The sequence below is a fragment of the Bidens hawaiensis genome, unplaced genomic scaffold, assembly GCF_021521415.1.
Source record: "Bidens hawaiensis isolate Kalapana, Puna unplaced genomic scaffold, B.hawaiensis_p1.1 tig00017038_1, whole genome shotgun sequence".
Taxonomy (NCBI): Eukaryota; Viridiplantae; Streptophyta; class Magnoliopsida; order Asterales; family Asteraceae; genus Bidens; species Bidens hawaiensis.
The window spans coordinates 471,870-491,923 of record NW_027492578.1 but is presented as its reverse complement, the minus strand read 5'-3'; the positions used below and the strand labels follow the sequence as shown (position 1 = coordinate 491,923).

Below are 20,054 nucleotides of genomic sequence, written 5' to 3'. Positions count from 1 at the left end.
TTGCCAGCTTGCTTTTTGCCACGTGTCATAGTTTCATTGCACCTTCGTTTTCTCTCTCTTCCGCATTAATTTCATCGCATTAATTGCGATTAGTATATAAAGGGGGAGAGGGTTCTTTGTAATCCACACTTTCACTCTTCTCTTCATCTTTTAAGCGATTTCCGGCGAATACTCCCCTTTTCTGGCAAGCATTCTCCCGAAATCGTTTTTTTTCTTTTGCAAGATGTCGTCTCGTGATGTCGAGTCCTCAGCCGATGACAAGAGTACTGCTGGCGAGTGCCAGTGTGCTCTGCCTGGCGATCTGTATCGGTACGTCGTCAGGAAGTTCATGCTCGAGTCTCTCGAGCCTGAGTTTCCTGAACCCCATCAAACGGTGTACGATGCCCCCAGAGGCAAGATCGGGGTTTATGCTGCATTCTTTGTTTATGGGAATCTTAGGTTCCCATTGACAAAGTTTGTCTACCGTGTCCTTGAGAGGCACGGTGTTCATTTGACTGAGTTGCACCCCATGGCGATCGCCAAGATTCGCCACTTTGAGTGGGTGTGCCGGATTTTGGGCGTTGAGCCCTATGTTGACCGCCTGATGACCTTCTACACTTGGAGGTGCATCCAGGGGTGGTATACCCTGACAACCCGAATCAAGGGTTTGAAGATTTGCGCGACCGAGCGCAGTCTTCGCGCGTGGAAGCGGGAGTTCTTCTTCATCTCCGCTCGCGCCATCCCCCTTGCCATGAAGTTTAAGAATGGGCAAGCTCTCCCAAGCCTTCACGCCTCCAACTACCAGGAGGCGGAATGGTTTTCGAAGATATCTCGGGTCCAATCTCCGGTTTACCGGTTTGCGGAGTCCGGGATGGTCATTTTGGGGATGAGCCGGGTGTGGAAGGCGGCGGATGCGCAAAAGGTCCCAATCGTCCTCGAATACGGTTCGAACTCTGTTCCTTACGGTATGCTTTGTTTCTTATTGTTGATTCTGAATTTCTTCTAACTTTTTTCCTGTTTATTTCAGAGGGGAACGACCTGCAGTCGCTCCTGAACCCGCGGGAGGCTGACGGTCCCGCTCGGATGGGTACTCGCGCTCTAGACGAGAACGAGTTGCCCATCCTAGAACAAACTGCGGATCGGTTCGTGGAGGTCTACCCGCTAGGCCACGAGATCCTGAGCGCCAGGCGGCCAGGTAAGGCGCTCTTCAACCCTCGACCCCTCAATGTTGAAACCTCTGCTGGAATTCCTCTAATCGTATGTTCTGATGAGGAATCCGCAGATGGTCCTCCGTTGGTGCGGAAGAAGAAGGTTGCCGGCGGGAAAGGAAAGGAGAAGGTGGCCTCCACTGCCGATCCGGCGCCTCGGTCTGATTCGGAGACCGAGAGCGAAGAAGTGGCGGGGAATCTCGGTGGTGATAAGATCACCATTCCGGAGGCTGTGACAACTGTCACCGAAGAGCCTAGGATGACAACGGTGACCGGCGTGAAGAGGCCGGCTCCATCGGGTTCATCCCCGCCCGTCCGTACTTTCAGGCTCAAGAAAACCCGTAAGTACAAATTTCCTTTGTCTTTAGCTTCATAGTTTAATATCGTTAACACTTATCTTCTTTACGCAGGCGTGGATGTTGACGCATTCCAGGGTGGAGCGCAGAGTGGTACCTCTCCGCCAATGACGGTAGGCTTGGTCAGCCTACCTGAGGCGACGACCCAGGCACCCGCGCCTGCTTCCGCTGGTTCAGTTGCTCACTCCTTTGAGCCGACTGTTCCAGCCGAGATGACGTCACCGCCGGCTGTGAGTGCTATTTTTACAGCATCTTTCACTGAGCCGGCGGTCACTCTTGCTGCGGATCCCGCAGCTGCTACCGCGGCGGCTTCTACCATGCCCCCGTCATCGGCACCGACGGCCGATCCATCAGGTACGCATGGGGCTTCTCGCCAATCTCTGCCACCTTCCCATCTGCCTGACCTCTTGGATGGATTTCCGTTGGGTTCAGGTGATGGGTTCGGCGGCTATCGGCCTGTTATTGACCCTACAGGTGCGTAGGGTTCTTTTGGCCCTTTTCATATTTATTTATTTATTTATTTTTTTTATCATCTTTTCCTAACTGCTTTATGTTTTTTGCAGTGTCGGATTCCAATGAAGTGTATGTTCCACGATGGAACATTCGCCGAGGAACAACCCTTCGCACCCCTGTGGAGTGCGTGGAATGGGCTTGTCACGCTGCTCCTAGTGGTGCGTTGGGGGAAGCCATGGCTAGCTACCAGGAGGGTAGGCTAACCAATGAGCTTCGGGTTCTCCTGGCCCGGATGCAGCCGCGCGTCGAGCTGCTTTGTCGTGAAAACGACAAGTTAAAAGCGGCTCGCCTTAAAGAAGTAGCTCAGGCGCGGGCTGTCCGGGAGGAGAACCAAAAACTTACCGCAGTGGCTGCGGAGAAGGAGAAGGCCTTCAAGGCCCTCGAGGTTGAAGTTCAGGCTCGACTCGAGGCCCGTTCCAAGGCTGCCCAAGCTGTTAATGAACAGCTTCGGCTGGCTAAGGAGACTGCGAGGAACGCAACCGAGAGGGCCACCAAGGCTGAAGCTGTTGCTAAGCCTCTACGCGTGGAGAATGAAGAGCTTAAAGCCAAATTAGAGGCTCTCCAGCAGGCTCATGATGCCTTGGCGATGGAAGACGCCAAAAAGCTCCAGGAGATCTTGGACCAGAGGGGGGTGCTTGACCATACTGAGCGGAAGCTAAAGGGCGTCGAAGAGGCTGCGGCTAAAGAAGTGTTGCTTGCCAACCTCAACAAGAGTGAAGCCGAACGCGCCCGTAACGAAGCTCAAGCTGCCCTCCAAGAAGCTCTGGTTGCCAAGGAATGGCTTCTTCGAGAAGCGTTGTCTCAGGTAAGCTTTTCTTGTCTTTACGCTTTTCTTTGTAAATTGAAAAAGGTTCTGATACTTGTATATTTTTTTTTCTTTGTAGGTTGTGCATCGAGTCTTTGCTGAGACGTCGTATGACGATGCTATGAGCGCAGCCCTCAACGCTTCTCACGAAGATGGGGAAAAGGTCGGCTTCCTGCTTGGTCTAGGGTTCGTTGAGAAAGGCATCCCGCCTTCCAACTTCCCTTTGTACAATGTTGATACTGAAGCTGTTTACGACCAAGCAGTGAATCAATACGCCGCCTTCCCGCATCCGGTGGTGGAGAAGGTGAATGAAGTTGCTGCTGCTGATGATGGGCTAGCTATCCTTAAGGCTTTCCTTGAACTGCCACGTTCTACTGACGGTGCTGGTCCAAGTGGAAGTGGCCCTGAAGCCTGATCCTGAAAATCCCTTCCCACTGCTAGGATAGATTTAGCTTGTATAGATTTGTTTTCTTTTAGGCGGGTAGTTACCCGGCCATTCTTGTAATGAATCATTGTGAAATATAAATCTTTTTGCGGGTAAGACCGCTACTTTCATTGGATTCCTTGCTTTGTAAACGTTATATGACTTGCATACTTTAGTTTAAATTAGCAATTTTCCAAGTGTAGAATAAGTTAACCTTTGAACGTGGTAGATAATAGGTTGAAGTTTTGCTTCCTCTTTCGTGATTGTGCGGGTAGGACCATCACTTGCACTTAGGATGGCTAAACTTTACCTATATCTGACCTGCGTGTAGGTTTTCCTCATCTTTTCTGAGGATAAGTTAACCTTTGAACGTGGTAGATAATAGGTGTGAAGTTTTGCTTCCTCTTTCGTGATTGTGCGGGTAGGACCGTCACTTGCACTTAGCAGGATGGCAAAACTTTACCTTTATCTAACCTGCGTGTAGGTTTTCCTCATCCTTTTTGAGGATAAGTTGACCTTTGAACGTGGTAGATAATAGGTGTGAAGTTTTGCTTCCTCTTTCGTGATTGTGCGGGTAGGACCGTCACTTGCACTTAGCAGGATGGCAAAACTTTACCTTTATTTAACCTGCGTGTAGGTTTTCCTCATCCTTTTGTTAGAAATTTTGTTTTGAACCGTTCGACGCGCGGTTGTCAATAGGTTACTGTTCAGTTTCCTCTTATCATGATTCATGCGGATAGACCGGCACTTTCATTTATTGGGATGACTGAACTTTTCCCCTTTAACTGACCTGCGTGAAGGTTTGCCGTTTTTTGGGTTTATGCGGGTTTTGCCGCCTTCCCCATGCAACGAATTTCCACGTAATTATGCGGTGAAAACCGGCATACTAGTGTTTAATAAATTAACCGTTCGACGCGCGGTTGTTGATAGGTTAGTGTTCAGTTTCCTCTCATGATTCATGCGGATAGACCGGCACTTTCATTTAGTGGGATAACTGAACCTTTCCCCGTCAACTGACCTGCGTGAAGGTTTCCCGTTTTTTGGGTTTATGCGGGTTTTGCCGCCTTCCCCATGCAACGGTTTTTCACGTAATTATGCGGTTGAAAACCGGCATATCCGTGTTGATAGTTCATAAAGTATAAATGTAAAATCATCAGCATCGATGTTTTAAGGAGAATCATTTCCATCAGAAGTGGCTCTTGGCCTTTTCTTTACAAATTTGGAATTGATTTACATGCAAACTGTGTAAATGAGCTCCCTTCCATGTTGTTGGGATGGGAGTGCCATCGAGCCGATACGCACCTGGTTCGGGATCTCGTTCTTTACGCAGCATGTAGTCTCTACATTGAAGCTGGAATTTTATTCGTGTTCTCCCCGGCCGGGGTTCTACACGCATCAGCCTGCTCAGCGTTCATTGCGCCACGAAGTGCGCGAGCGTCCCATCTCTGACGAATGCTTCGACCATGTCCTTTACGTCTATGCATTCTTCAGTGTTGTGGCCTTTTGTCCTGTGAAAGTCACAGTATTTGCTCCGATCAGCATTGTGACGATGTCGGATTATTTGAGGCTTTGGCCATGGGAGCTCCTCTGTGGCGAATATCTCGGTGACGCTTTTGGTGAGCGGCGTCCATCTGGAGTTCTTGTTTGACTGTACATTATCCCTTCCGCCTAACCGATGCTGCAAGCCGGATGAGGTGTCAAAGTTTACCCTTGACTGCCAAATGCCTAGCTTTCGCTTTTTGTTTAATCGGGCGGTAAGGACGTTGTCTTCTCTTGTTTTCTGGGTGTAGAGGTTTGTGCTCTGTGGGAGATCTCTACCCAGTTGCTTCTCCGTTTCCGCAAAGCGTTTAGCTGCTGTCATGATGGCATCCCATGTGGATGGCATGCCATCTTTTCCTGTTAAGGTGCGGATGAGCTCTGGGTCGTTCGCGCCCTGAATAAAGGCAGCGCGAACAAGATCTTCGCTAATGTTACCCAGACTTAGCTTCTTCGAATTGAAGCGAGTGATGAAGTCTAGCAAAGATTCGTCTTTTTCTCGAATGCACTTGAGGATTGTCCATTGCTCCTCGGTATATTTTCTTTGCTGGCTGAAGCGTTGGCTAAACTTTTGTTGGAAGTCTGCCCAGTCGTAGATGTGGTTGACCGGTAGACGATCGAACCACGCTCTAGCAGCCCCAACAAGCGTCATTTGGAACATGTAACACCACGTGGGTTCCGTCCAACTACTGACGGTTGCCCCCGCTATGAATCTGTTCAAATGATCATCTGGGTCGGATATACCATCATATGTGCCTATGCTGGACATTTGCTTGGCACTTTTTGGGGCAATTGCTTCTGCAATGTCCCTTGCAAATTTGGACGTTCCCGCATTTGCAACGTTTGGTCTGAATGTTTTGGAGAAGTCTCGTGGACTTCCGCCTGTGCTTTTTGGTTTGAAGGCTTGTCCAAAATGCCTTTTCGGTTGGGAGTCCGTTTCCTTACGCTTCCCTTTTGCCCTATGGCGAGGGTTCGCGTCGGAGTCGGACTCCTCCGAGTCATCCTCCCAGTATTCTTCGAATTCGTCAGCCTGTTGGACGGAACGCAAGCGTTCGTCCAACTCAGCTTGGAATTCCTTTTGACGTGCCTCCGCCCATGCCTTAACTTCATCGAGTGTTTGGCGGGGGAGTCTTGTTCGTTTCTCTAACTGGGTATCGGTGAATCCCAGTGAGCGATTATTTACTGCACTTGCCCCAGCTGGGGTAGTGTTCGTAAAATTTACTTCACTTGCCCCGGCTTGGGTAACCGGGGTAATGTTTGTAAAGACTGTGTTGCTGGCATTCCCCCCAGTAGCTGGGGTTGTGGTTACCGGAGTTTCTTTAACCATCTTAGAAGTTTGAAAAAACTGGAGAAAAATGTTCTAGCTTGTCCCACGGATGGCGCCAATGAAGAAACACTAACCGGACCCCGGGCAGATTACTGGTAACCTGGGGGTTAGATAGATGTTTCCCACGAGGGGTTAGACCCAGAGAAGATGGTTCTTCTGATGACCTGCAAAACAGACACCGTGAGCTTGTCACTGAGAAGGGGGGGTTCCTCCTTGTGACCACCCTCCGGCGTGAGAATCAGACTAGATTGCTCTTTAAATATAAATGTATATTAAGAGATTGCTAGAGCAGATATCAGGTATATTATGATGATACAAGATAAGATGAGATGGTCATACCATTTGTGGTATTTATAGCCGAAGGTAGGTTTCCAAGGAGGTGTGGCCGGCTGCAACAGTGTTCCTGTTCCACCAACAGTGGCCTACGCACGTGCCCTGCTGGTAGTTGGTGGGTAGGCAGCGGCTGATAGTGACCAGGCCTGCTGTGTACTATTCCTTTTCTACCAACTGCCGGCTACGCACGTGGTATGGCAGTAGTTGGTGAGTAGGCAGCGGCTAATAGTGACACAGTACAGGAGCATGCTGCTCGCCATACTGTGGTCAATAAGCTGTCGTATCTTTAGTCAGATCTTTTTCCCATACCTCGTCAGGTACAGTACAGAAGATCTTCCTGTATTGTACGGACTGGCTTATTTGGGCGGGAGTATTCCCCCTCCCGCCACTGTGCGGGATTGTTCCCGGCTTTGCTCATTCCTTCAGGTGACACTGAATGATTGAGAGCTAAGTGCCTTGTGCGTGTAGCCTTGCTGCGCGGGTGGCCTTCCCTGATGGCTTGTATCCGAAGCTGCGGGAACAGGCGGAGTCCTTCACCATTGGGAGGCATTTCCTGCGGGAACAGCTTGCGTACTGCGCGTAAGGACGTCACGTCTCTGAGCATGGTTGGTCCTGCGGATCCAGTTGGTTTCTGCGCAGACGTCCCTCTTCAAGGTTAGTCTTGCGGGTCCAACTGGGCTCTGCTGGGACCTACCTCTTCAAGATCGTATGGCGAAGTTTGTGATTCAAGAAGCTTTGCCGTTTAGCCACTTCGACAACCCTCGCTTAACCTCCATGATTCGAGATACGCTTCAACCACAATACACTCACGTAAGTCGTCATACTCTTAAACGTTATTGTTTAAAATTGTGGAAGAAGGCCAAAGAGGTACTAATTGCATATTTTGAAAATATATATACGGGAATAAACTTAACTAGTGATGTTTGGTCGGCTCCACATGGTCTACCCGAATCTTATCTTTGTGTCACCGCTCATTGGGTAGATCCGTCATCGTGGGAAATGATGAAACGCACCATTGCTTTCGAACTCTTTGAGTATCCACATACGGGAGATAATTTGTTTGAAATTTTAGATTATGTTATAAAAACTTATAAACTAGAAAATAAAATATTTTCAATTGCATTTGATAACGCGTCGAATAATACATCGGCGGTTGATAAATTAAAATTAAAATATACGCCGATTTGCAATGGTGTATTTTTTCACTCAAGGTGTGTTGCACATATCATTAATTTAATCGTGCAAGACGGACTTGCTTCGGATGAGGTTACATCTGTTATAAACGATTTTAGAGTAATGCTACATGAAGTTTTTAAGAAAAGTAAAAAAAGACAAATGGATTATTGAAAATTTTGTAAAGATACGGGAAGAAAAGCTTTGGGAGCTAATTGGGATGTACCTCATCGATGGAATTTCAGTTGCATAATGTTTCAAAGTGCTTTGAAACAAAGAGAAACTTTACAAATGTTTCATTCTAGTCTTGCCGAGAATGATTTGGCAATCCCCTTTTCAAATGAGAAATGGAAAATTATCAATGACTTATCGACTTTTCTTGAAGTTTTTAAAACATCAACTACGAAACTATCGGGAACGTATTATCCGACAAGTCCCTTGGTTCTTTCGGAGTTATTTTTAATCGTTAACAATCTTAAAGAATTTGAAAATAAAAGTCCAATGTTTTCAAACATCATATTACCAATGAAGTTTAAATTAAAAAAATACTTTCTTGAATTGCCACTGATTTTTACTTGCGCCGCCGCTTTAAACCCAATGTTAAATGTTACGGGGGTTGAATGTGTGATAGACGAAATTTTTTCAGCCTTAGATATGCATGAAGTTGACCCAAACTTTTCAACAGAGGCACAAAATGATTTTAACTTGAATTTTAAATTTATGTATGACTTTTATATAAATAAATATGGGTCAAACATACACATGCCTAAGCCGGGGGGGTCTTCATCAAGTTCAAGTGCTACTAGAGTACGAGACCCCATGATTAGCCTTATGAACACCGTTCGCAACGTAACGGCTAAAAAACAAAGGGGTAACACCCCTTCAAGCGAACTAGGAAGGTATAGTGCATATGATTTCTCTACCGGTTTATCCGAAGAGGAATATGGCACTTTTGATGTTTTGGCTTGGTGGAAGGTAAAGGAAACCGAGTTTCCGATTCTTGCCACCATGGCCCGTGATTTACTAACCGCCCAAGCTTCTACGGTAGCTTCGGAATCTGCTTTTTCTCTTAGTGGCAGGGTAATATCGGTGAGAAGAACAAGACTGAATTCGGAGTCGGTGGAGATGTGCATTTGCTTGAAGGATCACTTGGACTCAATCGATCGTGTTCAACACGTAACCACTCTGGAAGACGAAATACCACTTGATGTTCGAGTGCACGACGAACAAGAAGGCGTTTCTACAAGTAATTCTGATGAATAAGTCGCCACTCAATAATTACGACGAACAAGAAGGCTTTTCTAGAAATAATATGTCACAACTTTATATTTATAAGTTTAATGTTTTGTTAGTTTGTTTTTGAATATTTTAAAACATGTAACCTTTTTTTTTTGAACTTCTTAAAGTAAATAAAATGAATTTTATGTTAATTGTTTTTTTTATTTAACATGTTATACAAATACGAATCGTATAACACCGCTCTTGATTATAATTCAGCATTTGACTTGCGTAAGCCAAAAGACTATAATACATAGCAAACTCAACAAATGTAACACGATACAGATTTAAGTTCACCATTACACGATACACGATACAGACTAATCAATTCAAACACGCTGACACTCATAGCATTAAGTTCAATATGTTGTTTACCATTGCTCTGTGGGTGAACAACAAAAGTAGCATGAGCCTCTTCAGAAATCAGAAGAACACAAATCATCACCTACACAAGCAGCGGAAACGAAAAACGAAAAAAAAAATAATATTTTACACTACCGGTTACAGTGTAAGAACCGGTTTAGGAACCGGTCAGAACCGGTTCCACCGGTTCCGGGTCCGAGGGTTGGGGAACCGGTTCGGTTCCCTAACCGGTTCGACCATGGAACCGGTTTAAACAGTGATGTTGACTAATGGAACCGGTTCTGAACCGGTTCCGGTTCCTTTGACCAACCCGATTTGATCACCTATACACCATGTGAACATGAGCCATGATGCTTCAAAACAGGTCATTAGCATCAACATGACATCATCATAAACAGAACAAGTCATTTATACAAATTATGAAACCAGCAAATAGTAAAAATGATCCAAAGTATTAACTAGAAATGAAGGAAGCATGAGGTGGAATATTGCAAAATCTAAATCCTTTGCAAAAGAGGAGACCAAAACTCTAGTCCATAGTGCCAATATATGCTACTAATGGTTTATAGAATACCTAGTGTGATCAGTCTTTCAAAAGAGTAATGGGTTTGACACTTGAAGAAGCCTTGTCAAATTTCAGCACCTCCTTCATAATCTTCTTTGACTGGTTATGGTATTTGACTTTGTCATGCCAACTGAAAGCCATTTCCTCCAACTCGTTTCCGTGCCCCAGTAAAAAACGAGCCATATCCGGCTTCTGCTTTTCTCCATTGAACTCAAGAAACTCCACCCTTTTCAAATGACAAGCCAAAACTTCATCTAACTCCTATACTTCCAGTCCAATAATTTCCTAGATCATCAAATAATTGTTCAACCAAAAAGAAAGTTTTTTTCAGCCCAATTATGAAAAATGATTTTAAATGACAGGCTTGTTCGCCACGAGAATTTGAGCCCCTCACAAGTCCAACTCTAATTTGTCATTCCAGTGGCGAATTACATTATTCTCTTAACACATTTTCTGAATAATGACTGACATCCAAGTGATCAAGTCTTTTAAAAAAGCACTACAAATAAAAAAAATTCCTAGAATTGTTGTCATGCCTTGGTTTTTCATGTATTATGTTTGTAATTGACTAGCCAATATGTAAAGGGTCTTGCTCATGTAACCAAAGTTAGTAGTATGTTAGTGAAAGCAATGTTTTGAATATATATTATTTGCGGTTTCATATGACAAAAACATATAGATACCATATCCATTATACCATAAGCAAAACAAGTGTCAACAAGCATTGTTCAAACAACCATGCATATAAGTTACATACCTAAAGACCCAAAACAAAACAGCTGGTTCTAAAGACCCAAACAACCGTTGTACTAAATGACCTAAAGTGCAGATTGTTAATTAACAACCTCTGTTACGGCTGGACCTTGTGTTCCAGACCCACCATCATTTCCAGCCCCGCCCCTATGTTCGAGCCACCATCATGCAAGCCCTCTAGTTATTTTCTTTCATCTAGCACTTATTTTTCATGACATGATGTATGACGTAATGTAATTATTAAGATAGATATAATGCTTAATCTACTTCGCCCCATTAAAAATTATGCAACTTTTCGACACATAAAAAAGTTGCAGCCAGAGGTCATATAAATATATAATTTAAAAGATTAGAAAATAAAATATCCTTTAATGTGTGTTTTGTATTGGAATTGCAGGCTGTGATGAGGTCGACACATCGCCAACTTCAGGAGAGCTTTTGCAAGAAGACGTAACACGACTTATTAAAAGACTTACCAACCTACAGTCTACTTAGTTGATAGTTGTTTGATCTGATAACTTTTTCAACTTCAAACAAGATTTTACTTTATACTTAGGAAAAACATGTTTTACTAGTTACCGCCTATTGCTTGATTTATTTTTATTTTTATTTTTTTTGAAAAGCAAGTAATAACTATAATAATAATAAAATAAGCATAGTATTGCAAAATCTTAATCCTTAGAATAAGAGGAGACCAAAACTCTAGTCCATATAGACAATATATGCTACTTATGGTTTATAGAATACGTAGTATCGTCAGTCTTTCAAAAGAGTACTCAGTTTGACACTCGAAGAAGCCTTGTCAAATTTCAGCACTTTCTTCATAATCCTGGTTGACTTTTCATGGTATTTGGCTTCGTCACGCCAACTGAAAACCATTTCCGCCAACTCATTTCCGTGTCCCAATAAAAAACGAGCCATGTCCAGCTTCCGCTTTTCTCCATTAAACTCAAGAAACTCGACCTGTTTCAAATGACGAGCCAAAACTTCATCTAAGTGCCATAATTCCCGCCCAATAATTTCCTAGATCATCAAACAAAAAGATATATTTTTTCAGCACAATTATGTAAAGTGACTTAAAATACACAAACCAATATCACTATCTAGGATCAGGAAGAATGTGCACCTCTTCTATAATCAAATAGAAAGAGTCCAGACTGGGACAACATCTGAGGATCCGGGTGACTACATTCAGGGCGCATACGTCAATTGTTGTGGATATCTCTAATCTCTTTAGATTGCCAAGAGATGCCGGGAAATCCCCACGTGCAGCATTAATGCCCTATGAGACAACAGGATTCCCATATTTAATCATTAATAATCTTACACATCAATTAAAAGTATATAAGTCAAACATAAGGAATAAGCTAAACGCAGTTTGGTATCACAACGCGTGTACTGCAATATAATGTTCTAGTCTTGATTTGCATAGTCTTCTATTTATGTCTGCAAACCTTTTGCAAACTTAAAAAAAGAAAATTATAGTTGCACAGAAATAAAGATATGTAACAACCTGAATGAAAGAAAGGCCAAGGTACAAAGATTCGACATGAGAAACTCCTGCAAACAACTGGCATAAGCTGTCACCGAATCTTTCAAATAATTTTCTCTTGTTTCCCTTGGCAATAGGGTAAATTGCAGCTTTCTTTAAGGAGTCCAGGTTTTTACATTTAAATTTATACACCGTCTGGCCTACATACTCCAAAAACACCAGTTTTGGGCAGCAAATCTTTAGGCACTCACACAACACGCCGTCGAAGCAATGGCCATAATAGAGTTTACCATGTTCATAACGCTCTTTAATATCCATTTTCTGATTACGAATTCTGAGATTCTTGAGATTCGGGCATGATATACAAAGATTCGAGAATGAGTAGCAGTCAACCAAACTCAAATCCTCAAGCAACGGGCAGGTATTGAGAAACTGATGTACTAAATCACAGTCTGATAATCGAACACTGTTGAGTTCAAGAACCCGAAGTGCAGGGAAACCACCAGTGACAAAAGGAAACTCTAGAGGTCTTTTATACAAGAACAACTTTAATACCTCCAATCCATCATATTTTACCAGATTATAGGGAGGCTCGAAAAGCTTAACACGTTCAATCGGCCTAGGGGAAAACAGCAAGTCTAGTTGTTTGACTTTTCGAATAAACGCAGCCTGAATCCACCGCTGTACCGTCGACTTTTTATAGAGCTTTGCCACAGCATAAACGAACACTCTCCAAATCTAGAGTTTGGTCTTCCAAGACCGAAGACACGAAGTCTTTGAATGCGTTAATATTAAAATTTGTAGAGGCTCGAGTGCAATCTAAATTTATAGATGGAAGTGAGGTCCACAAGTACCTCCATCGTGTTGACAGAATGCTGGTTCGAGCCGCTTCTTCGGTAGCTGGAAGACGTGAAAGGATCAAGTGTAGAATAGGATCAGGAAGGTTACTGATTAAATCGGCACTATGTTTGCTTGGCTTCGATTTCTTCATCTTCATCTTCATCTTCATCTTCATGCTTCTTCTGTTAATAATAATAATAATAATAATAATAATCAGCAACAGAAATCAAAACCGCCACAGGGATTTTATAGAATTGGCGTGTCAAGTTGAATTTTAAAAATTTCTAATAGACTTATATTTAGTGAATATTATAATTATGTATTTAGATGAGATCTTGTCTCCAAATAGGAGATCACATTCTTGTATTTGGAGATAAGATCTCAATCATAAAGTCTAAATGCATAATTATTATATTATGCATAATTATTATATTGAAACAGCATCAAATACATTTTATTATTAACATGAAAACAATGAGAACCAATTTACTGTTATTATTAGGTTTAATTTTATAAGTGTTTGCTGTTATTTGTTGTTGCTAATTTTTGATTATGAGACATTCAAAGTATTTGCTTATTTATATTTTGTTGTTATTATTAGATTTCTTGTTTTGCTGATATAAGTATTTGTTGGTATTTGCTGTTATTATTTTGTTCTTAATTTTGATTCTTTTGTTGTAATTTTTAGGTTTTTTTCTTTGTTATTATAAATAATTGTTTATGTAGATTGATATTGTAGTTGATATTGTTTCTTGCGTTCTCGTTTTTTTATAAATTGGTATTATTTCCTACGTTCTCATGTTAAGACTAAAATGCACATGAACCTTCCACTTATTATATTATAATATATTCACTAAATATAAATCTATTAATTTCCATATTTTTTTAAAGCATTCCGATTCAAATACCATTAATACTCTTAGGTATTTTTCGTTAAGCTATAGCGATTGATCAAAATACTCTCACTTAAAAATAAAAAAAATAATTATTAAAACTATATATTTCTTTTAAATACAAAGTATAACTATTAAAATCGTCCCGGTGATTCAACCATTTTCGTCATTTTCGATCAGACTTTTTTACATTTTTTTCAAATGGTCCCTTCAGTTTGTCAATTGTTGTTAATTTCATTTAAATCGTGAATGCCGTAATTTTTTTAGCATTAAATCGGAGGTATTTTGGTTATAATAATAATAAGAGGCAATTCCACTGATGGTACTTGTGGTATGCGAAAAGTCACTTTCTAGCATATATTTTATATATTATATACTTTATCATCCCAACAATTACTCCCCTTATATAAATAAAAATTCAATGTAACAAAAAAAAAATGCCTCAATTTTACTACAATTTCACAAAAGGTGCCAATTATTTTGTATTTTTGTATACTTTTAATAACGTTTATTCAAAACTGAAACAAGAACCATCCACAACCACTAGCATCAATGCCAAATGTACAACCTGCACACGCTTGGACTGAACCTACCTAGGCCCGTGCCGGATGGACGTTAAGCACTTAAGCCTTGTAAAGAGCAGTCTAGAATACAAAGGTAAGAGGTTACCACCACTAAAAAGTTTGATTTGTCGCACCCGATTTGTTGATCTTGGTGTTGGTGTGACTTTGATCTTATAAAATCATATGCCATCAATTGTTCTAGATTCTGAGACCATGAATTCTAGGTATCCCGTACTATGATATCTATTACTTAGAATCTTATCAGTCTTATTTGTGTTACTTGTGTCCACGATTCCAGTTGGACTTGTAGAGAATCATAGATACATGACATCATCATAAACAGAACAAGTCATTTATAGTTTTATACAAATAATGAAGTCAGCAAATAGTAGAAATGATCCGAATTGGTTTACTCACCAAAACGAAAGCATATCATTACTTATGGTTTATGAATCCTTTGCACAAAATGAGACCATAACTCTAGTCAATAGCAATAATATATATATATATATATATATTACTTATGGTTTATAGAATGCCTAGTGTTATCATTCTTTCAAAAGAGCACTCAGTTTGACAGTTGAAGAAGCCTTGTTCAATTTCAGCACTTCCTTCATAATCTTCTTTGACTGTTTATGGTATCTGACTTTGTCACGCCAACTGAAAACCATTTCCTCCAACTCATTTCCGTGTCCCAGTAAGAAACGAGCCATGTCTAGTTTCCGCGCTCCTCTCCTTTGAAGTCAAGAAACTCGACCCTTTTCAAATGACAAGCCAAAACTTTACTCCCATATTTCCCACAAAATAATTTCCTAGGTCATCCAACAAAAACAAATGTTGAGGTACGTTTAGAATTTTGGAAATGGTATTTATTATACTATGCTAACTCAAGTTTTTCAACCCAATTATGTGAAATGATTCAAAATACAAAAACAATGTCATTATTTGGGATAAGGAAGAATGCACACCTCTTCAATAATCAAATGGAAAGACTCCAGATTAGCACAACATCTGAGGATCCGGATGACTACATTCATGGCATATTTATTAATTGTTGTGGATATCTCTAATGTCTTCAGATTGCCAAGAGATGCCGGGAAATTCCCATTTAGATCGCGTGCAGCATTAATGGCCTATGAGATAACAGGATTCCCATGTTTAATCATTAATAATCTAGCACTTCATATAAGCGGAACATGAGAAATAAGCTAAACTCAAAGTTTGGTACCAAAATGCAGCTACTGCAATATCAATATAATAGGATTGGGTTTGCTATCCAAGAATCAAAACTTTGTTATTAGTAGGATTGGGTTTGCTATCCAAAAGGGGGTTGTGGTGCAGCTTGTTGCCCGCTTACCTGCCACTTCATTGTAAATCGTTTGGTTGGTTTCAACGAATTATTAATACAAGAATTATGCTAATATAATATAGCCTAAAGCTAATGTTCTAGTCTTGATTTGCAAATAGTCTTCTATTCATGTCTACAAACTTTTTGCTAAATATATAAATAAAAAATGGTTACAAAGAAAGAAAGAAAGATGTGTAAGTACCCGGATGAAAGAATGGTTGAGGGACAAAGACTCCACATGAGAAATTCCTGCAAACAATTGGCATATGCTGTCACCAAATGACTTAAATGATCTTCCTTTCTGTGCCATAGCATCAGGGTAAACCATCGATTTCTTCAAGGCGTCTAGGTTTTCACATATCACTTCATACGCCGGCTGACCTACATACTCCAAAAACGCCAGTTTTGGGCAAGAAATCTTTAGGCGTTCACACAAGCCCCGTATTTTATAGAATTCATCATAATCCTCCTCCTCCTCCTCATCGTCATTATCATCAGAATCGGAATCAGAATCAGAATAATCATCATCCATTTTCTGATTATGAATTCTGAGATTCTTGAGATTCGGGCATGATATACAAAGATTAACAGTTGAGAATGAAAAGCAGCCAACCAAAGTCAAATCCTCAAGCAACGGGCAGCGATCAAGAAACCGATGTACTAAATCACGGTCCAACGATCGAACACTGTTGAGTTCAAGAACCCTGAGTGCAGGGAAACCACCAGTGACAAAAGGGAACACTAGAGGCCTTTTATACAAGAACAACTTTAATACCTCCAATGCATCGTATTTGACCAGATTATAGGGAAAACAGCAAGTCTTGCTTTTTGACTTTTCGCATAGCCGCAGCATGTATCCACCGCCGTACCGTCGACTTTTTATAGTAATTCGCACAATGTAAACGAACACTCTCCAAATCTAGAGTTTGGTTTTCCAAAACCGAAGACACGAAGTCTTTGAATGTGTTCATATTAAAATTTGTAGAGGCTCGAGTGCAATCTAAGTCTATAGATGGAAGTGAAGTCCACAAGTACCTCCATGGTGTTGACAGAATGCTTGTTCGGACTGCTTCTTCGGTGGTCGGAAGACGTGAAAGGATCAAGTGTAGGATAGGATCAGGCAGGTTACTGATCAAATCGACACTATTTTTGCTTCGCTTCGATTTCTTCTTCATCTTCATGCTGCTTCTGTTAATAATAATAATAATAATAATAAGCAACAGAAATCAAAATCGCCACAGGGATTTTATAGAATTGGCGTGTCAAATTGAATTTTAAAAATTTCTAATAGACTTATATTTAGTGAATATATTATAATTATGATAGGGTTATAACCCTCGGAGAAGAAAACTTGATAGAAGGAGATTGAGTCAAATATTCTTTTCATATTCATTTCAGAAGTAGATGCTTCATATATAGTCAAACAAATTACATTAAACATCCCCTACTATCTAAATAAACCATAGCCCCTCTTAACTTAATCGACTGAATAATAATAATAAAAATAAAACGTAACAAATTATGTATTTAGATAAGATCTTGTCTCCAAATAGGAGGAGATCACATACTTGTATTTGGAGATAAGATCTCAATCATAAGGTCTAAATGCATAATTATATTATTCACTAAATATAAGTCTATTAGTTTCTATATAGTTCCTTTTTTTAGCATTCCGATTCAAATATCACTAATACTTTTTAGTTATTTTTCGTTAAGTCAGAACGAGTTACCAAAGTACTTTCACTCTAAAATAAAAAAATAATTACTAAAATTATATGTTTTTTTTTTAAATACAACTATCAAAATCGTCCTGGTGATTCAACCATTTTCGCCACTTTCGTCCAATTTTTTTTTTCATTTTTTCAAATGGTCCCTTCAGTTTCTCAATTATCAACTCTACAACCTGCACAGCACACGCTCGGACTGAGCCTACCTAGGCCCGTGCCGGATGGACGTTAAGCACTTAATTCTTGTAAAGAGCAGTCTAGAATTCAACAAAGGTAGGAGGTTATCACTACTAAAAAGTTTAATTTTGTCACACCATCTAAGTGTGCATGGATGTAGCTTGATCTTATAAAATCATATGCCATCAATTATTCGAGACCAAGAATTTCTAGGTATCCATAATATGATGATATTTATTCCTTAAAATATTGCCTGACTTACGATTTGTTTCAAGATTGTTTGACTTGTGTCCACCATTCCAGGTGGACTTGTAGTGAACATGACCCATGATGCTTCAAAACAGGTCATTAGAATCAACATGACATCATCATAAACGAAACAAGTCGTTTATACAAATTATGAAGTCAACAAATAGTAGAAATGATCCGAATTGGTTTACTCACCAAAACGTAAGCATAGCCATAGAAACAGACCATATTACTTTTGGTTTATAGAACACCTAGTGTTTATCAGTCTTTCAAAAGAGTATTTAGTTTAACAGTTGAAGAAGCCTTGTCAAATTGCAGCACTTCCTTCATAATCTTAGTTGACTTTTTATGGTATTTGACTTTATCACGCCAACTAAAAACTAACTCACGTCCGTGTCCCAATAAGAAACGAGCCATATCTAGTTTCCGCTTCTCTCCATTGAACTCAAGAAACTCGACCCTTTTCAAATGACAAGCCAAAACTTCATCTAACTCCCATTTATCCCATGAAATAATTTCCTAAATCATCAAACAAAACATATGTTGAGGTGTGTTTAGAATTTTGAAAAATGTATTCATTATACTATGCTAACTCAATTTTTCAGCCCAATTATGTTAAATGATTCAACATACACAAGCAATATCAGTATTTGAGATAACGAAGAATACACACCTTTACAATAATCAAATAGAAAGACTCCAGATTAGCACAAAATCTGAGGATCCGAATGACTACATCCATTGCATATTTGTCAATTGTTGTGGATATCTCTAATGTCTTCAGATTGCCAAGAGATGCCGGGAAATTCCCATTTAGATCACGTGCAGCGTTAATGGCCTATGAGATAACAGGATTCCCATTAATAACCTAACACTTCAATTAAATGGTATGCAAACCAAACACAAAGTTTGGTACCAAAATGCAGGTACCGCAATAATAATATGATAAACTTAAGTAGTTAAGTTCAAAATTTATTCAATTTACAGCCTGCAGCTAATGTTCTAGTCTTGATTTGCATATAGTCTACTATTCATGTCTACAAACTTTTTGCTAAATATAAAAATAAAAAATGGTTGCAAAGAAACAAAGAAAGATGTGTAACTACCCGGATGAAATAATGGTTGAGGGACAAAGATTCCACATGAGAAACTCCTGCAAGCAATTGACATATGCTGTCACCAAATGATTTAAATGATCTTCCTTTCTGTGCCATAGCATCAGGGCAAATCGTCGATTTCTTCAAGGTGTCTAGGTTCTCACATATCACTTCATACGCCGGCTGACCTACATACTCCAAAAACGCCAGTTTTGGGCAAGAAATCTTTAGGCGTTCACACAAGCCCCGTATTTTACAGAATTCATCATAATCTTCCTCCTCCTCCTCCTCCTCCTCATCATCATCATCATCAGAATCAGAATCATCATCATCCATTTTCTGATTATGAATTCTGAGAGTCTTGAGATTCGGACATGAAATACAAAGATCAACAATTGAGTATGAAAAGCAGTTAATCAAACTCAGTTCCTCAAGCAACGGGCAGCTATTGAGAAACTGTTGTACCGAATCACCATCCAATAATCGAACACTTTTCAGTTCCAGAACTCTAAGTGCGATAAAACCAGTCACAGTTGGCAAATTCAAGGATCGTTTATACAGAAACAGCTTTAATGCCTCCAACGAATCACATTTCACCAAACTATACGGCAACTTAATAACCTCATCATTAACCCTAGGGCAAAAGGACAAGTCCATCCGCTTAACTTTTCGCATAACCGCTGAGTGGATCCACCGCTCAACAGTCGGCAGATTGTAGTGATTCACACAGGATAAACGAAAACTCTCCAAATCTACGGTTTTGTTAAGCAAAACCCAATAGACAAACTCTTTGAACTCATTTTTTATAAAACTTGTAAAAGGTTTCGGCGATCGAGTACAATCTAAGTCTATAGAGGGAAGTAAAGTCCATAAATACCTCCATCGTGTCGACAAAATGCTCGTTCGAGCTGCTTCTTCGGTAGCTGGAAGAAGCGAAAGGATCAAGTGAAGGATATGATCAAGCAAGTTATTCATTTTACGTACACGATGATCTCAAAACCAGAAACACTTTCTTCAACTAATGAACAAGAATAACAACAATGACAGCTTTCTTG

The 20,054-nt window shown here is 40.5% G+C and overlaps 1 protein-coding gene and 2 pseudogenes across 1 annotated transcript; all 3 read right to left on the bottom strand.

Annotated features, from left to right (window-relative positions):
- Positions 1-11,369: 11,369 nt before the first annotated feature.
- On the bottom strand, positions 11,370-13,108 carry LOC143552796 (FBD-associated F-box protein At5g22730-like; annotated as a pseudogene).
- Positions 13,109-14,949: 1,841 nt separating this feature from the next.
- Positions 14,950-16,602, bottom strand: LOC143552818 (FBD-associated F-box protein At5g22730-like; annotated as a pseudogene).
- Positions 16,603-18,140: 1,538 nt separating this feature from the next.
- LOC143552795 (FBD-associated F-box protein At5g22730-like) lies at positions 18,141-19,991 on the bottom strand. The gene is made up of 3 exons (XM_077042934.1): positions 19,009-19,991; positions 18,576-18,740; positions 18,141-18,421 (listed from the first exon to the last, which is right to left on the bottom strand). The coding sequence occupies exons 1-3, from the start codon at positions 19,972-19,974 to the stop codon at positions 18,164-18,166; spliced, it is 1,389 nt and encodes a 462-aa protein (XP_076899049.1). The 5' UTR covers positions 19,975-19,991; the 3' UTR covers positions 18,141-18,163.
- Between the last annotated feature and the right edge of the window lie 63 nt (positions 19,992-20,054).

Excerpts from the sequence above, each read along its gene's own strand:
- LOC143552795 (XM_077042934.1), bottom strand. The coding sequence starts at position 19,974 with ATGAATAACTTGCTTGATCATATCCTTCACTTGATCCTTTCGCTTCTT. Across the intron at positions 18,741-19,008 it reads TCAACCATTATTTCATCCGG|GCCATTAACGCTGCACGTGA; the intron begins GTAGTTACACAT and ends GTTATCTCATAG. Across the intron at positions 18,422-18,575 it reads TCTATTTGATTATTGTAAAG|GAAATTATTTCATGGGATAA; the intron begins GTGTGTATTCTT and ends TTGATGATTTAG.